The sequence below is a fragment of the Dama dama genome, chromosome 2 (genome assembly GCF_033118175.1).
Source record: "Dama dama isolate Ldn47 chromosome 2, ASM3311817v1, whole genome shotgun sequence".
In the NCBI taxonomy this organism is placed as follows: domain Eukaryota; kingdom Metazoa; phylum Chordata; class Mammalia; order Artiodactyla; family Cervidae; genus Dama; species Dama dama.
Window position 1 is genome coordinate 28,254,772 of NC_083682.1, and position 21,221 is coordinate 28,275,992.

At 41.0% G+C, this 21,221-nt stretch overlaps 1 protein-coding gene across 1 annotated transcript in view; it reads left to right on the plus strand.

Annotated features, from left to right (window-relative positions):
- The first annotated feature begins 12,531 nt into the window (after window positions 1–12,531).
- Window positions 12,532–21,221, plus strand: part of ANO5 (anoctamin 5) — a 99,884-nt gene continuing 91,194 nt past the window's right edge. Inside the window, exon 1 of the mRNA XM_061168003.1 lies at window positions 12,532–12,907. Within this exon, the coding sequence (XP_061023986.1) occupies window positions 12,586–12,907 (322 nt within the window). The 5' untranslated portion in view covers window positions 12,532–12,585. The remainder of the gene's footprint in view (window positions 12,908–21,221) is intronic.

Here is a 21,221-nt window from a genome sequence, read left to right on the forward strand (position 1 = left end):
AACTGATCGACTTCACTTTCACTTTTCTCTTTCATGTGTTGGAGAAGGAAATGGCAACCCACTCCAGTGTTCTTGCCTGGAGAATCCTAGGGAGGGGGAGCCTGGTGGGCTGCCGTCTATGAAGTCACACAGTCAGACACGACTGAAGCGACTTAGCAGCAGCAGCAGCAGCAGCAGCATTATGACTCAAGAGATTCAACATTTCACAAGAAGGCTAGGTTTAGGAAAGACATAGGAATCAAAGCAGTTTTAAAGGGCCCAGGAACAGGAGGGACAATAACCATCTTATGACAGGAATGGTCTAGCCAAGATACCCGCCATCCTAGATATTGCTGCTACCAACATGACACATCTGAGCATGGCCCCTCTGTTGGATTCCATTTACCACTGTCACAAAGGAATTCAGATCTGTGTGCATGTGTGTGTGTGTGTGTGTGTACATGCACGCACCCCATTTGCTCAGGTTACTAAAAACTAAAAGGGTGCATCTAATTAGCAAACTTCCCTGGTGGCTCAGTGGTAAAGAATCCACCTGCCAATGCAGAAGACAGGGGTTAGATCCCTGGGTTGGGAAGATCCCCTGGAGAAGGAAATGGCAATCCACTCCGGTATTCTTGCCTGGAGAACCCATGGACTGAGGAGCCTGGCAGTCTATAGACCATGGAGTCACAGAGTTGTGTTGTGGACACAACTCAACAACTAAACAGCAACAACATTTCATTAGACTGGTCTTTAGGGGCTACTTTATCATCTAGTATGTTAGGAGTTAGGAAGGAGAGGAGTACCCTCAAATGAGAAACATATTCCAGAAAACCATACTTACAAAGCACAGGCTTGCATGTTGAGTAGCTGGATGGTCTCAATGAGGTCAAAGTGAGGAGAAGGCAAGAGCTCTAGGACAATGAGGAAGGCTGTGATCCACTTGGGAAGAGCCTTGGGGTCAGGCTCAGAAATTTGGGGTGTTATCTAAGAAATCATGTGCATATTATTTCTCTATTCAGATCATAAACTCCTTGATTTAGAGAAAAGAAAAAATCTCTCCACCCAACCCCTACTCCATGCTGCCAACTGCATACATATATAGCAGCAAGCACAGTATGTTGTGCCTTCAAAACAGGAGACCCAGGTTTGACCCCTGGGTTGGGAAGATTGCCTGGAGGTGGGCATCCTACATACAACCCTCTCCAGTATTCTGGCCTGGAGAATCCCACGGACTAGCAGGCTACAGTTCACGGGGTCGCAAGAGTCAGACATTACTCAGCGACTAAACCACCACCGTAGTACATTGTACAACACAGGCAATCAACAGTGAGTAGAGAAGCATATAAGGGATAATAAGTTGATATGAATTCATAAAAAAAAAACAGCTGAAGAACAGGCCACCCTTGGAAACTTAGAATGAGGTTCTTCTCCAAACTCTTCTATTTCACCTTTTAAGTCCCTAGATACACCACTTCCCCCTTTTCTCCTCTTCCTTAGAAGGGTATTGGAGGAAATAGCACTTGAACATGGGCTTAGTTAGACACAATTTCCAACCCATGCTAAGCTACTTACCAGGTTTGTGACCATGGGCAAGTCCTTAAACTCTCTGAAGTTCAGTTTCCTTGTTCACAAATAGGGCCTTATGGTGATGACAGTTGACCTAACAGGGAAGTTCCCTTCTGTCCCCTCTTTCTCTTACTGAGGCACCAAATCTAGTCATGCCCTCTGAGTAGTACTTCAATGCTCTTGGGATTCGTTTCTCTCCTTCCTGGCCCCAGTCCAACCTTCACACATCTTAAAGGAGGTAACTTGTGATGCAAATAAATGAAACTTTATTGGTGCAATGACAGGAAGTCAGAGAGTTATTTTTGTCAGGGCATCCTCCATGGTCATCTACATAATATGAATTGGTAATCACTTTTGCCGTAACACATGTGCTAGGCAGTAAGACCTTCCAGCTGTAACGTATAAAGTCAGTAAACCATTAGGCAGCCGAAAAGTGCAGAGAGGAAGAGCATCATCTCCCGAGTTTATCTACCTCCATGTAAATCCTAGCTTTAGCACTTACCTGTTGTGTAACCATGGGCAAGTTACTGAAACCCTTTGTTCCCCAGTTTCCTCATGAGAAGAAAAGGGAGAAGAGTGCATATTATGATATATAAGGTTCTTAGACCAGAGTCAGAACATATAGTTGAATAGAATGATTGAAAGATCACTAAATATGAATAAAATGATACATGTTCTTTTACTATTAACCTTCTTTTATTCAAAACAGCTAACCGTATGGTGTGAGCAGATATGCGAGCTCTAACTCAGAGATAAACACCTTACGCTTAACTAAATGAAGGTTAGGCAAACAAAGTTTTATGAAGGTGACACGTGACAGCCACTCATTCATACACTGAGAAGAAAAAAACAGGTGAACCAAGCCCAGACACAGAAAACTTTACCTTCTATTTCTCTCTGAAACACACACACACCACATATCCTCTTTTCTGTGTATGCCCTTACATAAGTGCCATATAATATTGTATGAGAGACTGTTAATTTTTAAATGAGTTGAGTTTAAAGCCATTATAAAAACTAATTAGGAACTAAAAATTATAGTATAGTGCAACTCTGACTCATATTTAACCTCTTTATCCATTTCCCCTGTTTGTCAGATAAGCAGATTAAGTTATAGAGATGTTACAATACTTGCACAAAATGACTGGGGAGAGGAGATATATTTATTGGTCTGTAATAGGCTGTTGTTGTTTTTTTAATAGGTTAGAGTCTTAAATTCTCCACTCACCTAATCTCTACAACAACCCTCCAAAAAAAGATATAGACCCATTTCACAATTGAGGAAACTGAAATCCAACAAGAATTGGAAACTTGTGCAAGATTATAAAACTGGCAAGTAACAGAGCTATACTTTAGACTTCAGTTTGCCTACCCAAATGCCTCGAGTTTTTCCCTTGGTTTCTCAATTTTTCTCACTTTCCAGTAGCTAGGTGAAGCCCTATAAAATTAATATAGAGTTTATAGATCAAATTTGGGATTTGCACATAATTCAATGTATATTTAGAGATGTGCCATGCATAAATCATCACAACTATTTACTCTCATTCTTGCTTCCTTACCTTTCCTTTCTCAAGTTCACAGCTTAACATCCCAGAGGTAATGGACACTGATTTGAGTGGAATACCATTGGAAAGGATTTTGGAGAAATATAAGATATGGTCTTTGCTCTCAGATGACTATGGTCTAGTTAAGGAGAAAAAATCCTCATGAAAGAAAGGATCAGAGAGGAAAACAATGAAGGAGAGATTCATTTGGATATCAGTTCATTTGAATATTCATATGTTGAGCCCTATGCTTGCCTCTGGTGGATGCAGTCATGAGTAAGCGACATAGTTTGAGTCCTTATGGAACAAGAGGTGAGATCAGCGAACAAATAATGAAATAATCACAGATATAAAATTTGTTCAGAGTGCCTCTCTGCCCTGGGGTCCATCTCCAGGAACTTCTCTGACCTCAGTAGAGCAGATATTGATCAGTTAACTTTTGAAGCAGCCTGTTTTTATTTTACAGACTCCCATTTCTTTGTCTTTGAAGATGACTTTTCTGGCAATTTTGGGATAGAGTCCTCCCCTTAATGTTCAGCAAGTATGTAATCAAGCAGGGTGGGAGTGACTGCTTGCAACTACAAATAAGTATCTAGCTTGGGGGAACTAAATAAAGAATGTGATTAAGAACTTTCTTCTTAAAACATGAAATTACAAACCACAGCAGGCTCAGTTACAAGCTTGCTCACGATTTGGGGACAGTCAAATATATTCTTGACGCTTCTTATGCTTCTGGTTATAACCACGTAGCCACTGGGTGGAGTACTAGAAAGAGGATTTAATTAGGTACATAAAATGCCAGATGTAACCACTGAGGGAGCGACACACTTTAATTGCATTTTCTTTGTATTTATGGTTGAAATTGTAACCAAATTAGGTACTTTGAAAATAGACAAAATTTGCACAAACACATTTTATAAAAGGCTTGACAAATGTCAGTGTACAAAATTGTATGCTTTCACTAACTGGAAGCTCCTGTATTTCAGTCAAGTTTGGTTTTCTATTTAACCCAAGTTTTAAGGACTCCTTTAAAATTTCAATCAAGGTTGTCATTTATTTTAGGGAATATGAATTGGATGAGAGCATATTTAAATCCAAGCATTAAGTCATCTTTTAATGGGAAATTACTATTTCTTGGAAGCTTTTATTTTATTGCCACAGCACTGAAGATCATCTGAATACTACAAAATGGAGCATTTTAATCAATAATGTGAGTCTGGTGGGTCTTCAGAATTCCTTCCATTACTTCAAGCAATATTTGTATTGACATCTTTATGCATGACACACATGATTTTAAAATTCAGAAATCTTTTGTTTGCTTCATATATTTTAAAAATATTAGACTAATAAAAATAAGTTCCTTCATAGAAATTAAAGGCATGAATATATATATATATATTTTTTTTTTACTTTTTTAAATTTTTTGATGGTGCTGTGTGGCATGTGGGATCTTAGTTCACCAACTACATCAAGACAGTGCCCCAGCAGTGGAAGCACTGAGTCTTAACCACTGAACTGCCAGGGAAATCCCGGAATGAATATATATTTAACAATAAAAGGCTCCAGCTTCTCAAAACTTTACCACTTAAAATCAACTCAACAACACCAATAATAATAAATGCAATAAAGTGAAGATGGCATTCCACAGTTTAATATTTGAACAAGTGAAAACATATGCATAATTATATTTATTGAACCTAAACAATCTTGTGAATTAGGAATTATTTTATCCATTTTATAAATAAAGAAACTGTGGCTCAGAGAGGTTAAGAATATCATCAAATATCACTTGGTTAAGGACTGAGACAGCTAAAATTTGATACCAGTTTCATCAGGCCTCAGAGCCAACACACTTAACCACGAACAATATAGCCTGATGAGAAGAAAGAAAATCAACTATCAGGCTGCCATAGTAAGCAAAAAGGGAGGCTATAAAGTGAAAGCAGTAGGAAATTACCCAGTGTGACTTCCAGCTGGGTGAAATCATTTTCAGTAACTGAAGTGTGAGACATTTCAAAAGAATAAATATCAGAAAGCTGGCAATTTAGATGTACATTATGAAAATATTGCACAGAATCAAAGTTGATTTTAGTGTGCACCTTGAAAAGCTATGTGGTGAGTAAGAACACAAATCGTGGAATCAGGCTATTCTGGGTCCAAGCTCTTGCACTTTTAATAGCTATGCAATTGTGGACTGATAACCTTTTTAAGCCTTAGTTTACAAAATATTTTTTTTAAAAATAGGGATAAAAATAATAATTCTGTCTTAGCTTGGGTTTCCCCTAATAGGAGAGCCCAAGGTAAGACTTCTATACAGGAAGGTTTTTCTGGGAAATGATCTTACGGAAGGCTGGGAAGAGTCAAACCTGAACAAACATGAAAGGAAGACAAGGCAATCCAAGGGCAAATGGAGGAGATCCCTCTGAAGAACCCTTGGAGCGTTATGTTAAATGCACCTCAGAATTGCCTCTCCAAGGGACAATGGAAAAGGGGAGTGTTTCTCCTTCATTCCCAGTTGGTCAGAGTTGCCTTATGTTGTGTTAACATTCTCCTACTTAAAGATTTGCGTGTGTGTCAGAATAGTGTGGCGTGGAGGAAACCTACTTCATGGTGGTGAAGAAACACCAGCGCAGAAAGGATGAGATACTCCATAAAATCAAAGTAAGATTCTTTCAAATTACATATATGCATAACTAATTACTATAGTAAAAACTGGAATAAAAAGGTGAGCCACAAAATTGTGATAGAATATCAGTAATTGCCAGAGGCTAGTGGATTGGATAAAGGAATTGATTTCAAACGTGTGGAATAGCTTTGGCAAATGTTCCAGATTGTGAATGTGGTGACTGTTACATAACTATTTATGTCACAAAGTTATCTAATTGCACACTTAAATAATTATTTTAATTATTAAATATAATTACTAATAAATAGTATACCTCAATAGAGTTAATTTGAAAAGAAAAGGTGAGCCAAGTTGTGCAATACACACAGAGATGTCTGATGATAAGTGCCTACCTCACATCATCATGAGGAATCAGTGTAGTAACATATCCAAAGCACATTAATTAATACTTACATGAATAACAGTGGCTATTATAACTACTAATCACCTCCTTGAGATAATCCTGATGACTTTGAAATAAGTGGTAGAGTTGGGAAATTGAATTAGTTTAGAGGAAGATTGATTTAGCCTTGTACTTATTCAAATTAGATGACTAATATTAAAACATACAAGTGACTTAAGACTTTAGCACTTTCCAATGAGCACTTAGTGTGGAGCTAGATATTTGAGTGGGAGCCTCAAAGAAGAGATAGTTAATGGGAAAAAAAAGAGTAAATGAGAATAACAAGGGAGAATTTGCTGAAAGAAGTTCATCTTTCAATTTCAAGGAAATTGTTGAAAGTACAAAAGAAAGATGAAAACTGACATCCTTTTAATGAATACTTTGTGCCAAGGAGTTAGCATTATTATTTTTCATAACCACACTGTTGGGTGGATATGACTCTTTCTATTATAGAGATGAGGAAATTGAGGATTAGAGAGGTTAACCCACTAGCTTAAGGCTATTCAGTTAGTTCAGACTTGGACAGGTTTGCCTGATCCAGAATGTCTGACTGTAGCATGCCTGCTCTTTCTTGCATATCCTGTTTCCAGAAGAGTGAGAGTCAGAATTATGGATGGAGACTCAGAGTGGCCCAGGTCCATTGTCAAGATCTGGAAAGACATGCTGGATATAATGACTGATAGAAGGCAATGAAGGATAACCTTTAAGGAAACAGTTTCTTCTGTTGGCATGACGAGGTTCTAAAGGGATATGATGGTAAAGAAAATGCAGAGCCAGTGGGTGTAGATTTCTTGATGGAAAACTTTTATCTGTGAAAGAGGAAAGGGAACTATAGTAATATAGGTATCCCCATTCAAGGTCCAAGATCCAGATTTTTATTTGATGCAGCCAGTGTAGACCATACGGGTTCATTTGATTTTTCATCTCCTGTGTATGTATATGCCAAAGACAAATTACAATCCTAAGCATCTGGCATTTAAACAAGAGGATACGACTGCTTTACACCAAAGGATACTTGTTAATACAGGAACATAGTAGCACCAGAGCACAGATGGGTCTTTTTGGGCTTCCCTGACAGCTCAGGTGGTAAAGAATCCACCTGCAATGCAAGAGACTGTGGTTTGATTCCTGGATTGGGAAGATCTGCTGGAGAAGGGATAGGCTACCCACTCCAGTATTCTTGGGCTTCGCTTGTGGCTGCCACCACTGCTTGCCAAAGGTCGACTCTCTTTTCAAAGAGCAGCTAAGAGATTGGTGCTCAGATAGTGAGGCAAAGTCTTGATTATCGTCTCTATCTCTGCTGATTCTAATTGTTTCTTTATGTAAATTTCAGAGGTTTTTTTTTTTTCAAAATTAGAAAATTATTTCTTAGAATGGCACTGAGCCCCAAGCCACTGCAAGTGTGTAATCCAATTATTCTCCCAGATGCAGGAAAGTGAGGGACAATGAAGAAGACAGCTAGTGACTCAGGGAATAGGAAATGTGATGATAAACCTTTGACAAATCATTCATTCAACAAATATTTATGAGAACCTTTCTATTCTAGCCATTCTAAGTGCCACAGATACAGAAGAAAAGAAAACTGAGAAAATCTCAGCCTCCAGGGAGCTTATACAAAAATAAATATGCACAAGCAATTAAATATACAAAGTCAGAAAGAGAGACGGCTCTAAAGAAAAGCTTCAGGCTAAGAGGATAGTAATGTGAGGTTATTGACTCAGGGTGGTCAGCAAAGTTCTTCCCATGCAAGTGCATTCGGATAGAAAAATGATGGAAGAGAGTGAACTATCAAATATCTGTGTAAAGATCTTTATGGAGAAGAGAACAGTGAGTACAAAGTGCTTGGGAAATGATGGGAAAATTCTTATTCGGTTTGCGGAACAGTGACAAGACAGCATGGCTAGAACATGATAGCAGAGGTGGGAACTACGCCTAGATCATGTAAGGATAGTGCTGCAATGCTACTGGTAAGGAAGGTGGTTAGATTTGCCCTCACATGTGATAGAAAGTCACTGGCAGAGCTAAGCTTGGTGCTCTGTGATGACCTAGAGAAGTTGGATGGTGGCGGGGGCTGGTGAGTAGGAGGGAGGCTCAAGGAGGAGAAGATATATGAGAATATTTACAGCTGATGCATGCTGTTACTACAGCAGAAGCTAACACAACATTGTAAAGCAATTATCCTCTGATTAAAAAAAAAAAAAAGCCATTGCAGACAGCAAGAAGAAGGGCATCATTTATGATCTCAGGGGCTGTTGCAAGCAGTCATGAGAGAGATGAAAACATTCTTGTTTCTCATCTTTTGCTGAGACGGTTCCCCATCACTCTAGCCTGGGAACCAACTGCATCTTTCTAGTTACAGGGCACAGTAGACATGCTGCCCTGGGTCTTTACGTTGGCAAATGGTAAGGTTGCATGTGAGTAATCAAAACTGTACTGGTGTTTCTGATGATCATAATAGCCCTAGAGGCCAGCCTGTAAAGTGAGTTTTTCTAGGAGAGGGAAGAATGCCAGATGGTAGGCAGTCCTAGTAGATAGGGCTAGGGCTCATTGAAAAAGTCAAATGAAATGACTCAATGAAAAAGTCAAAAAAACAAATATTGCAGTATTTAAATATTGCAAATAAGGAGACTTGGTCCTCTCCACGGACACCAGTGCTGGTGAGTGAGGAATCTGTGTAGAGTCAGAAAATGCATGCAAATCTCAGAGAAACTGTTGAAATGGCATTTTGTTGGGTGGAGGGAAAAACACCCCACAGTTAGTATCCCTACCTACTGTTAAACCTATAACTACCTCTGCCAGTCAATAAAACTTTCTCATGTTTGTTACATTTTTACTGTTTCCAAAGTCCTTTCATGCATAGGATTTGTTTGACTTTCATAACAACTTTGGGAGATGGGTGGAACAGCTTAAAAGCCTTAATAGTCATAGACAAGGAAGGAGGGATGCAGAATCATCTGTTCAAGGTCATCATGCCCTTTAACTCATTAAGGGACAGACAGAGACATGCAGGTCTCTTGACTGCTGATTCAAAGATCCATACCCAAGAGCAGGCCATTTTATGTAGACTGTAATGATGTTGAAAATATATGGACTAAATAAAATTTTTGTGTGCTGTGTGCCAAGTCGCCTCAGTCATACCCGACTCTGTGACTCTATGGACTTTAGCCTGCCAGGCTCCTCTGGCCATGGGGTTCTCCAGATGAGAATACTGGAGTGAGTTGCCATGCCCTCCTCCAGAGGATCTTCCCAACCCAGGGATGGAACTCATGTCTCTGCACTGGTAGTCTGGTTCTTTACTACTAGCACCACTCATAATTTTTAGGAGTTAAAAAATATATGAAGGCCGAGTCCTAAAGGAGAACACTTCCTGTAGGAGTTGAAGCCTTGGCATGCAGAGATACCAAGAAAGCAGACTGATCCAGACCACAGACAAGAGGCACCATATCTTTGCTTTAAATACCAGCAGTGAGAAGGATTCATTGCATGACTTTCCAAGATCTTTCCTGGCTTCTAGAGTGTAGCTCATGAACTTGCCCTCTTCAGCGTTAAAGCCATCTGTTTAATGAAGCTGCTAGAATAAAAAAATATTCACATGCAGGTGTTGCTCATTTTTATACATTTAACTTTCATATAGCTCAGGCTTTCATATATTATATACTGACACCCACAAAGCATCTTTTCTACAGAGAATCCATACTTTCACTTACTAGTTGTAAGGACTTGCTAGTACTTTTACTTTATATTATTGTTTAGTTGCTAGGTTGTGTCAGGCACTTTTACAGACCCCATGGACTGTAGCCCCCCAGACTACTCGATCCGTGAGATTTCCCAGAATACTGGAGTAGATTCCCATTTCCTTCTCCAGGGGCTCTTCCTAACCCAGAGATCAAACCCATGTCTCCTGCATTAGCATGAAGATTCTTTATCACCAAATCACCAGGGAAGCCTATTTACCAGTTGGCCAACAAGTATTTTAAGCAATCATTTGACAGTTTAGCACCCAAAGTATCATGATTTTTATATTTACAGCTGTGTTTCTACTGTCATTTAAACACTTGCATACCACCCTTAGGATAGGACACAAAAGGCAAATTAAAACAAAAAGGCACTACCAGATGATACAATAACACTGAAACAAAGGCTGAATAATCTGGAAACAAAGGCTGAAGTAATTTGGAGGGCTAAAAAAGATAAGTTTTTGGTCTCCATATAATACTTAACTGTGTATTCAAATACATTAAAAGAACATGTATTCATTATTCATAACATAATTCTGGAAATGCATGGTTGAAGATTGAGTTTAAAGAGGCAGGGTGTAGCAAAGGAAGAAACTGACTAAAGAAGTTTCTAAATGGAAAGAAACTAAAATTATGAATGGATAAGCAAAATAAAGTATTTCAGTGATAAAAATACAGAGAAAATTTCTCAAGATCTCAAGGTTATGGAGAAAATACATACCTTTATCAAAAGAAGACGAGATCCAACTTTTTTGTTAACAAAGCTTAGAGAAGATGAATATCAGCAAAATCAGCATCAAAATATTCAATTTTGCACAAAATCATCATTACATGTCTTTTTCACATGTCACTTCAAATACGGTGCAGAATCAAGACATATTAAATATATAATTATAGAAAATTATAGAAAAATTATTTTGTTTTTATTTAATCTACGTAAAGCAAAATCTGTACCATCTGTTAAATCACAATATCTACAGCACCTAGCAGAGGACCTGGTATATGGGAAGAACACAAAACAATTCACATGGTAAACATTTTATTAGACTCAAACCGTGATTAATCAAGAGGTAAATACCAACACCTGTAAGATAACTACCAATTTATTATAATTACATGTAAGTCTACTGCTTAACTTATGAATACCAACATTTGAAACACCATCCCAAAACACATCAAGTAAACAATTGCCTATAGTCTGAAATAGAGAACAGATAGCAAGGCATAGGGGAAAAAAAAAGATGATTTCCAGTTCCACAGTTAACCATGGACTTCACCAAAACCCTTCTCTCGGGCCTATTTTCTCATCTGTAAAAGACACTTCGAGGTTCAAAAATGTCAAGAGAAGGGGGGAAAATAGAGTAACATGAAAATTAAAAAAGGTCAAGTCTTCCTTGGTTATGTCCTCCTTATTCTTAAATCAGCCCATACCTGCCCCAAACTCAGTCACTCCCTCCTTGGCACTCTCAAGACCCTCGGCTCAGACCTCTACCTCAGCCTTAGTTCATCACCACTTATCTATTTTTCCTCTTTTAGACAGTAATTTTTATCTCCCAATTATTGGGGAGCTGGTAGTTGTTAAGGTCTCAAAGGCATAAATCAATTCAGAGGAGCCTGTGAAGAGTGTAACCATTCACTCTTCTTGAGGTCAAAATGCCCAAGCCACTAAGAAACTCCGAGATGGAGCAGGGCTCAGTGCAAAATGGCTTCGCCTAGACAGTATCTGAATTCTTAAATCATTACGACCGCACTTGTACAACGTGCCCCTCACGAGTCCCCGAGGTGGGTCCTAATAATGGTTCTCTTGAAGAAACAAGCCAATGTCTCCTGAAGAAGCTTGACCAATGCCATCTGACTTCTAAGGGGCAGAGGCTGAATTCGAATTTAGGGCAAACTTGACTTTCCACCAACTGTGTGAGATGGGATTCCCTTTTTAAAGGCAGGAAACCTGGGTTCGATTCCTGGATCGGGACAACCTACTCCAGTAATCTTGCCTGGGAAATCCCATGGACTGAGGAGCCTATGGGGTAGCAAGAACCGGACACGACTTAAGAGACTAAACCACCACCAACCGTGTTGCTGCTAACAGCTGCAAATAACCCTGCGCAGATTCCGGAAGGAGGGGCTGCTAGAATCTCCAGAACTGGCCACGCGAGTGCCTTTTAAGGGGCGGGGTCCCTTTAAGGAAGGCAAGTTTTTTCTCACCCGACAAAAAAATAACTCCTCAACCGGGAAGGGGTTTCTCTCCGAGTGCCGCCCATTCTAGGCGGAGGGCCGGGCAGATAGATGGACGAGGACGCGACCGACAGGCTGAGGGCGCAGCTCGCCCGTCGGCTGGCAGCAGAGATTGGCTCGGAGAGAGGGGAGGCGGCAGCCCAGAAGAACAAGGAGCCCGGGACGGGCGCCAGCCCGGTGGGATGGGACCAGCAAGGCCTGTTGAGAAGCGAACTGACAGACCAAGAGGGCCGGGAGGCGGCCGCGGGCCCGGAGCGGGGACGGGAGGCGGAGGAGCCCGGGCCGAGTGAGGCAGGGGGCGGGAGCGAGAGGGAGCCTGGTAGCCCGCAGCCCAGCGGGTCGAGGGGCGGGGAGCTGGCGGGGAGGAGAGAGAGGCGGGGAGAGCCGCGGGAGGGCCAGAACCGAGGGCACTGGTGGAAGCCGGGAGGCTTCCATCCCGGCAAGATCCGGGAGATGTACTGGGAGCAGTCCCAGAGGCGCTACCGGGAGAGGACGCTGAAGCTGAACCTCAAGAACCCGAACAAGTGGAAATACCGGCCGGAGAGGAAGCCTCACGGGCTGACGCCCCGGAGGCCGGTGGAACCCGAGGAGGACGACGATTCCAAAGAGGGCTTCTTGCTCCCATCGCAAACACGGCGGGCCACCGTCAGATTCAGCCTCCAGACCAGATTTCACCAGTCTTCGCAGTGGTCGACCGTCTCCCCCTCGGGCAGCGTCATCAACGAGCTAGCGAAGATGGGCGACCCAGACGTCCTGGAGATGGTGCAGCAGCAAGGTGGGAGCCGGCTTGCGTGGCGCGGGGACCCCGGGGGGACGTTGGTGGTCCCGCCGCCGGGATCCCGGGGACGTTCGTGGATGCGCTGCGCCCCGCGCGAGAGAGCGCCCACCAGGCGCACGGTCCCTGCCCGGGTGGGTGAGCGTGGGCGGGTGAACCGAGGTTCCCCGGCCTCTGAACTTGGGCAGAGGAAAGAAGGAGCCTCCTACCAAGGAGAGAGCCCAAGCTTAGGGCGCATGACAGCAGTTCCCGGTGGGGGCCCTCGAGTCCTGTTGCCTGTTTCTATTTGCCAATTACTGCTCAAGCTTTGAGATCCTTGCTAATTATGGGAGGAGCAGAGCGAACCCTAAGGTCCATCAGTTTGAGATTCCTATGCACGTGGGGTGGCTGCCGTTTCACAAGCTTTCATTGAATTTTTAGTTTCTTTGGAAAAATGTTTGTCCATCGTTTGCTCCGGGGTTTCCCATCTCCCCCTACCCGTGATAGTTGGGCTTTCCTCCTGAGCCATGCCAGAGGCCCCAGGAACCAGCCAGAAGCTAAACAGGTGTGGGTCCAGGGAAATACCAAGCCCTCTGGGACAGGATAGGACAGAGACAAGGCCAACCTCTGGAAACTCCCCTTATGGCCATCCCGGGCCCATATTCTGTTGGTCTGTTTTAGTACAGATTTCCTGAAAATTCACACATTTTCCTAGGTCTCTCTCCAGGGCCTTCAATGATATTCAGTTCTCTCAGTGACACTTTCATGTCTTGTTAAGTGTTAGATGTGAACATGGAAACAGTGGGGGGTTTTTTGTAAAGTGCTAAATGATCTAAGAAGTCAAACTATTTAGTCTTCAAAGACACCAAAGAAATAAAATGCCTTATTTTATTATGCATCCTCCTCCTCCCCTTAACAGCCTGAGATATAATTTACATACAATAAGAATCACCCACTTTAAAGGTTCAGTTCCAATTTTAGTATATTTACAATTTTGCCACCATCACCATAATCTAATTTTGGAACATTTTCATCACCCCAAACAGAAACCTCTTAGCTGTCACTCCCCCTTCACCTCCCTCTGCACCTCAGGTACCCCCAGCTCTAGGCAGCCTCTAATCCATTTACTGTCTCTAGGTTTATCAATTCTGAACACTTCTGGTAAACAGACTCATACAATACGTGATCTTTTGTAACTGGTTTCTTCCTCTTAACATAGTGTTTTTGAAGTTCATGCATGTTATAACTTGTATCAGTGCATTATTCCTTTTTATGGTCAAATAATATTCCATTGCATATACTCATACTTTATCTGTTTATCGATTGGTGGACATTTGAATTGTTTCCACTTCCTTGGCTACTGTGAATGATGCCGCTTTGAACATTTATTGCAAGATTTTGTATGAAAATACGTTTTTATTTTTCTTGGGTATACACCTAGTATTGGAATTACTGAACAATATGGTGGCTGTATATTGAACATTTTGAGAAATTGCTGAACTGTTTTCTGCCTCATTTTCGTATTTTCACAAGTGATATGTAGCGCCTCCAATTTTTTCACGTCTTCACTAACATTTGTGATTGTCTGTCTTTTTTATTTATAGCAACCCTAGTGGTTGTGAAGTGCTGTCTCAATGTGACTTTGATTTACATTTTCTCAGTGACCAAAAGTGTTGAGTACCTGTTTCAATGCTTATTAACTATTCATGTATCTTCATTGGAAACAATGTCTATTCAAATCCTTTGCCTGTTTAAAAAAATTAGTTAATTGCCTTTTAATTATTGTGGTGTAAAAGGTCTTTATATATTCAGTGTATATGGCTTGCAAATACTTTCTTCCATTTGTGGGTTCTCTTTCCATTTTATTGATGGTATCACTTGAAGCAACTCCTCCCTTTTTAAACAAAAATAATTAAATATAGAGGGAAATGCATCTACCACCAGGGAAGTCCCCCACAGCATGAATTTTTAAGAGCTACTTTTATTCTTGTGCTTTAATATAAAATGGATTTCTTAAATTCCCCAATATAGATAAGCCTGAATCTGTGTATTACATATTTTCTAAATCACCTTTGAAGAGAAAGTTAAACAATTGATTTACATGTGATAAAATTTCTCCCTGGAGAGAGAATATTTTTACTGTGCCTTTCAGACATAATAGATTTTTCTAGGATTTGTTATATTTTCTGTTTATTTTCTTTACAGTTGAACACAGAAACAATCAGTGATCTCCAATTAACTGTTTTCCCACAGTATAATAATTTTTAAAGTGAAATTATAAGGGCAATGTGTAATAGAACATTAAATTGTTATGTAAAGAAATGCTGCTAGTAAAATGTCAGTGTTGCTGAAATTGACTTATTGACTGATTGACATTGTTAGCAAGTTCTGATCTGAAATATTCGTGTTTTTTGTCTGTGGCTGTATTTATGTTTATGTTATTTTATACTCCTGGAAGAGATGTAAACTGAGAAGACCAAGGGCTATTTTTGGGTTCTGGGTTCACTGAGTGTGTATTAGTAATGTGCTTTCAGTGAAAACTCAAAGCTGTCTTTGGGCTGGCATAAGTTTTGACTCATATTTTATGATTCTCCATAGTGATCGATAGGTCTTCCCTCATAACTCAGTCAGTAAAGAATGTGCCTGCAATGCAGGAGACCTGGGTTCAATTCCTGGGTCGGGAAGATCCCCTGGAGAAGGAGATGTCAACCCACTCCAGTCTTCTTGCCTGGGAAATCCCATGGACAGAGAAGCCTGGCAGGCTACAGTCCATGGGGTCGCAAGAGCCGGACATAACTTAGCGACTAGAGAGAGCGAGAGAGATTTATACTGAACCTTTTGTAGTTCTGGTTTCTAGGTCACAGGGAAAAGTGGCCTAATCAATTCTGTTGACTTGAGAGGAAGTTGCAGGAATAGCAAGAAGCTGATCTAGAGTTGTAGGCTTCAAATCCTGCCTCTTCGGATATGCCTCTGTGTTGACAGAGGTTTGTAGATTATGCAGTTTCTTCAACTTTATATTCTCAGAGTGTGAAAGTATATCTGGGTCTCTGACATATGTGAACATCTGATTGTGTGTGTGAGAGAGAGCGCGCAAGTAGGTGAACGCTATGTAAGAGAGGGAGCATGGTGTGTGAGGAAATACATCTGTCGTCTTTAATGTTTCTGCCTTTCTGAAAGTGCACTCCCCCGGGTTCTCAGGGAGTCTGCAGTCTTACAGAGGGTGGGAGAACAGGGCTGTGCTGTGCTGGGCTTAGTCTCAGTCCTGTCTGAGTCTGCGACCCCATGGACTGTAGCCCGCCAGGCTCCTCGGTCCATGGGGATTCTCCAGGCAAGAATACTGGAGAGGGTTGCCATGCCCTCCTCCAGGGGATCTTCCTGACCCAGGGATCAAACCCAGGTCTCCTGCGCTGCAGGCAGATTCTTTACCATCTGAGCCACCAGGGAAGCCCAAGAATACTGGAGTGGGTAGCCTATCCCTTCTCCAGGGGATCTTCCCAACCCAGGAATCGAACTGGGTCTCCTGCACTGTAGGCGGATTCTTTACCAGCTGAGCTACCAGGGAAGCCCAGAATGGGGCTACATTTCTCAAAGAGCGAAGGCCAGCGTGCTGTGGGAGCAGGGAGGAGGCTGACCAGGGGCCAGATGAGGAGGTTTCTGGCGAGGCTTGAAAGGAAGATGGCAAAACTGTTATAAAGTGGAAACATAAGCAAAAATTAGCTAAAAAAAGAAACAGTTGTTAGATCCAGGGTGAGGAATCAGCAAATTGGAAGGCAAAAGCATGAGAGAGAACTATTATGGATTGGAGATAATCTGAAGGAACTATATCATCAGCTGGTAAAGAATCCGCCTGCAGTGGGAGGGACCTGGGTTCAATCCCTGGAGAAGTAAAAGGCTACCCACTTTGGTATCCTAGCCTAGAGAATTCCATGGACTGTATAGTCCATGGGATCGCAGAGTCGAACACAACTGGGTGACTTTCACTTCACTTCACTTCCACATTCTGAAATAAACACTTGGCATCAAGTTCTGATAACAGTTTGAAAATATTTTTTTTAAACTATTTGTTTTATGTTAAGTACAGCAAAAATAATTAGAGGAAGTAAAGGTTAGTGTTTCCAGTTTTTCTGCTTTCTTTTCTAAAATACGGAAATATAAAATATTCATAACTCTAGCTTAAGGTGTGCATTTTTTTTCTCTGTGCTTGGAACTATGCTTAATTCTATGCATAACAGTGACTGTTTTTGTCCTCAAGAAAATAAAAGCCTCCATACGCCAGTGTGCAAGTATAATACATTGAGAGACAAGGCATGTATTTTCTTAGACTTCTGTTCTTTATCTACTTATTGTAAGAGTTTGCTAGATTGGGTTCCTTTTTTTTTTTTTTTGGAAAGTCTAATGAGAGGTAGTCGAGACGTGGAAATTTGAGCTGTGCATCTAGACAGTATTCATGCATAAAACCCTTTGATAATGATACTGTGTGACATTTTATATACGTCAAATAATTTTTACTTATATTTTAAATCTTTAGACAAGAAAACCTGTACTCAGAAAAGTTAAGTGATATGGCTATATCTATAGCATGTTAGTTTCATACTTTGCTTACACTAGCTATTACCTGTTTAATAGATCCTGCAACAAAAAGGCCCAAATACAGAATATATTCTTTTATCTTTATTCTGACACTCTACAGCTTATCCAAAGACTTTGAAATAGTTGTGAAAATTAATAAAAGTATAGAATATATCCTAATAATAATAATATCAACAAGAATAACATTCATGATCTCTGTGCCAGCGACTGGCTGCATAAAGGCTATTTACATGCATTTTCATTTAATGCTTACACACATCTTAGAATATAGTATAAACATTAAAGTCATTTATATGATATTTGTTAGCTTTGAATTTGGATTTCCCAGGTGGCACTAGTGGTAAAGAACTCGCCTGCCAATGAAGAAGTAAGAGATGCGGGTTCAATTCCTGGGTCGGGAAGATCCCCTGGAGAAGGCAAGGCAATCCACTCCAGGATTCTTGCCTGGAGAATCCCATGGACAGAGGAGCCTGATGGGCCATGGTCCACAGGATCGCAAAAAGTTGAATGCGACTGAAATGACTTAGCATGGCACAGCACACAGCTTTGAATTTGTGCTAGTGCAAGGAAGTGCAAGGAGTGCAAGGAAGGCTAGGAGATGTGTTTTTTTGTTCTTTTTTTGCGAGAGCTCATTGCTGCACCATATAATTCGTATTTTGTTAGTGAAGAACAGGGAAGAGAAAGGATATTTATGGGAAGTCAGCAGCATCTGCTGTATTAATTGCCAACCATTAATAATCTTCCCCATTTCAGTAAATGGATTCACAAATTGCTCAAGTCTAGTAATCTTTCATCTTCTTTGTCTCTTCACCTGCACAGCTGCAATTTATAGCAGTTTGTTTTCCATTTTTGCTGAGATATTTCCAGTCCACTTGGGTGCCTTCATTTGCAGTGTTTCCGACTGCAGGCCAGACCCATATCATCTCTTGTGATTTATTGCAGCAACCTCTCATGATTTATTTCCTCTCTCAGTTCTCACTATTTTTTAACACGTCCTCCAGTCAGCAACTAGTGCTTTTCATAAAATTCAAATGTAAATACTATTTAAATAAATACTTTTTCATGGCTTACTATTTCACTAGAGAAGAAATCTAGTCATACAAGGTCCTCCCCAAAAGGCCCCCCACTCCATGCCTTTCCAACATCTTCTTAAACTTCTCTGCCATTTACCTACTCATCTTTAGCTTGGCCTTTGTTTCTTTCAACACCTAAAAAACTGTTCCTGTCTTGCAGCCTTTGCATGTTCTTATGTTTCTTGTATCCTCTCAACTTTCACATCTCAGTATAATTATTACCCCCTCAGAGAGATTTTCTGAGTTCCTTATGTCTAAACCACATACCTCCTTGTTTTTCTCACTTTCTGTTTGCTCTTTTTGTTTCTGGTATAGCATTTATCACAGTTTTGGGTCTGTCTTCTCTCAGTTCAGTCGCTAAGGCATGTCTGATTCTTTGAGACCCCATGGACTGCAGCAGGCCAGGTCTCCCTGTCCATCACCAACTCCTGGAGCTTGCTCAAATGCATGTCCATCGAGTCGGTGATGCTACCCAACCACCTCATCCTCTGTCTTCCACTTGTCTTCAATCTTTCCCAGCATCAGTCCTTCCAGTGAATATTCAGGACTGATTTCCTTTAGGATTCACTCTTTTGACTACTTGCAGTCCACGGGATTCTCAAGAGTCGTCTCCAACACCACAGTTCAAAAGCATCAACTCTTCAGCACTCAGCTTTCTTTATAGTCCCAACTCTCACATCCATACATGACTACTGGAAAACCACAGGTTTGACTGGCTAGACCTTTGTTGGCAAAGTAACGTCTCTGCTTTTTAATACGCTGTCTAGGTTGGTCATAGCTTTTCTTCCAAGGAGCCAGAGTGTTAATTTCATGGCTGCAGTCACCATCTGCAGTGATTTTAGAGCCCCTGAAAATAAAATCTCTCACTGTTTCCATTGTTTCCCCATCTATTTGCTAGGAAGTGATGGGACTCAATCCCATGATCTTAGTTTTCTGAATATTGAGTTTTAAGCCAACTTTTTCCCTCCCTTCTTTCAGTTTCATCAAGAGGCTCTTTAGTTCTTCGCTTTCTCCATGAGGGTGGTGTCATCTGCATATCTGAGGTTACTGATATACCTTCCAGCAATCTTGATTCCAACTTGTGCTTCATCAAGCCCGGCATATCGCATGATGTACTCTGCATACAAGTTAAATAAACAGGGTGACAGTATACCTTGACGTACTGCTTTCCCGATTTGGAATCAGTCTGTTGTCCCATATCCAGTTCTAACGATTGCTTCTTGACTTGCATACAGATTTCTTAGGAGGCAGGAAGGTGGTCTGGTATTCCCATCTCTTTAAGAATTTTTCAGTTTGTTGTGATCCACACAGTCAAAGGCTTTCACGTAGTCAATAAAGCAGAAGTAGGTGTTTTTCTGGAACTCTCTTGCTTTTTCAATGATCCAACGGATGTTGGTAATTTGATCTCTGGTTTCTCTGCTTTTTTAAATCCGGGTTGGACATCTTGAAGTTCACGGTTCACATACAGTTGAAGTCTGGCTTGAAGAATTTTGAGCATTACTTGGCTAGCATGTGAGATGTGTGCAAATGTGTAGTACTTCAAACATTCTTTAGCATTGCCTTTCTTTGGGATTGGAATGAAAACTGACCTTTTCCAGTCCTGTGGCCACTGCTGAGTTTTCCAAATTTGCTGGTATATTGAGTGTAACACTTTGACAGCATCATCTTTTAGGATTTGAAATAGCTCAACTGCAATTCCATCACCTCCACTAGCTTTGTTCGTAGTGATGCTTCCTGAGGCCCACCTGACTTCACATTCCAGGATGTCTGGCTCTAGGTGAGTGATCACACCATTGTGGTTGTCTGGATCATGAGGATCTTTTTTGTACAGTTCTTCTGTGTATTCTTGTCACCTCTTCTTAATATCTTCTGCTTCTGTTCAGTCCATACCATTTCTGTCTTTTATTTTACCTCTTTTGCATGAAATGTTCCCCTGGTATCTCTAATTTTCTTGAACAGATCTCTAGTCTTTCCCATTCTATTGTTTTCCTGTATTTCTTTGCATTGATCACTGAGAAAGGCTTTCTCATCTCTCCTTGCTATTCTTTGGAACTCTGCATTCAAATGGGTATATCTTGCCTTTTCTCCTTTGCCTTTTCTTCTCTTCTTTTCTCAGCTACTTGTAAGGCCTCCTCAGACAACCAGTTTGCCTTTTTTACATTTCTTTTCTGTCTCCTCTACGGTACTGTAGTACTGTAAATTTAATGCACGTTAGCGATTATCACCACCATTATTATCATTGTTGTACTGACAGTTAATGGCAAGAACTGTGAGGAGTCTGAGACTTGACTGCATTTGAAAGTTGGCAAAGTAGCCTGTTACAATTTCATGGTTACAGGTAGAAGATTATGAGACACCTGAGTGGGAGACAAAGAACAGTTTACCATTCACAGCATTAGCAGTGCCCAGAGTAGCAGCATATGTCATTGCCTGAGCCTAGGTTGTCACAGGTCAGTGCAGAGAGAGCCTGAGTATTTGGTGTGTGGTTTGCAATACAGGACAGCAATCTGAGCTTAGGGAACTGAAGTGTTTTTTTTGACGAGTAATTATATTAATTGTATCCCAACATTTACCTACCCTTTAAGTATTCATCTGTAAGTAACATACTTTGGTTTTGCATAGTTAAACTTTATGTCATTGAAATATTGCTAATTATTTCTGCCTTTTTGCTG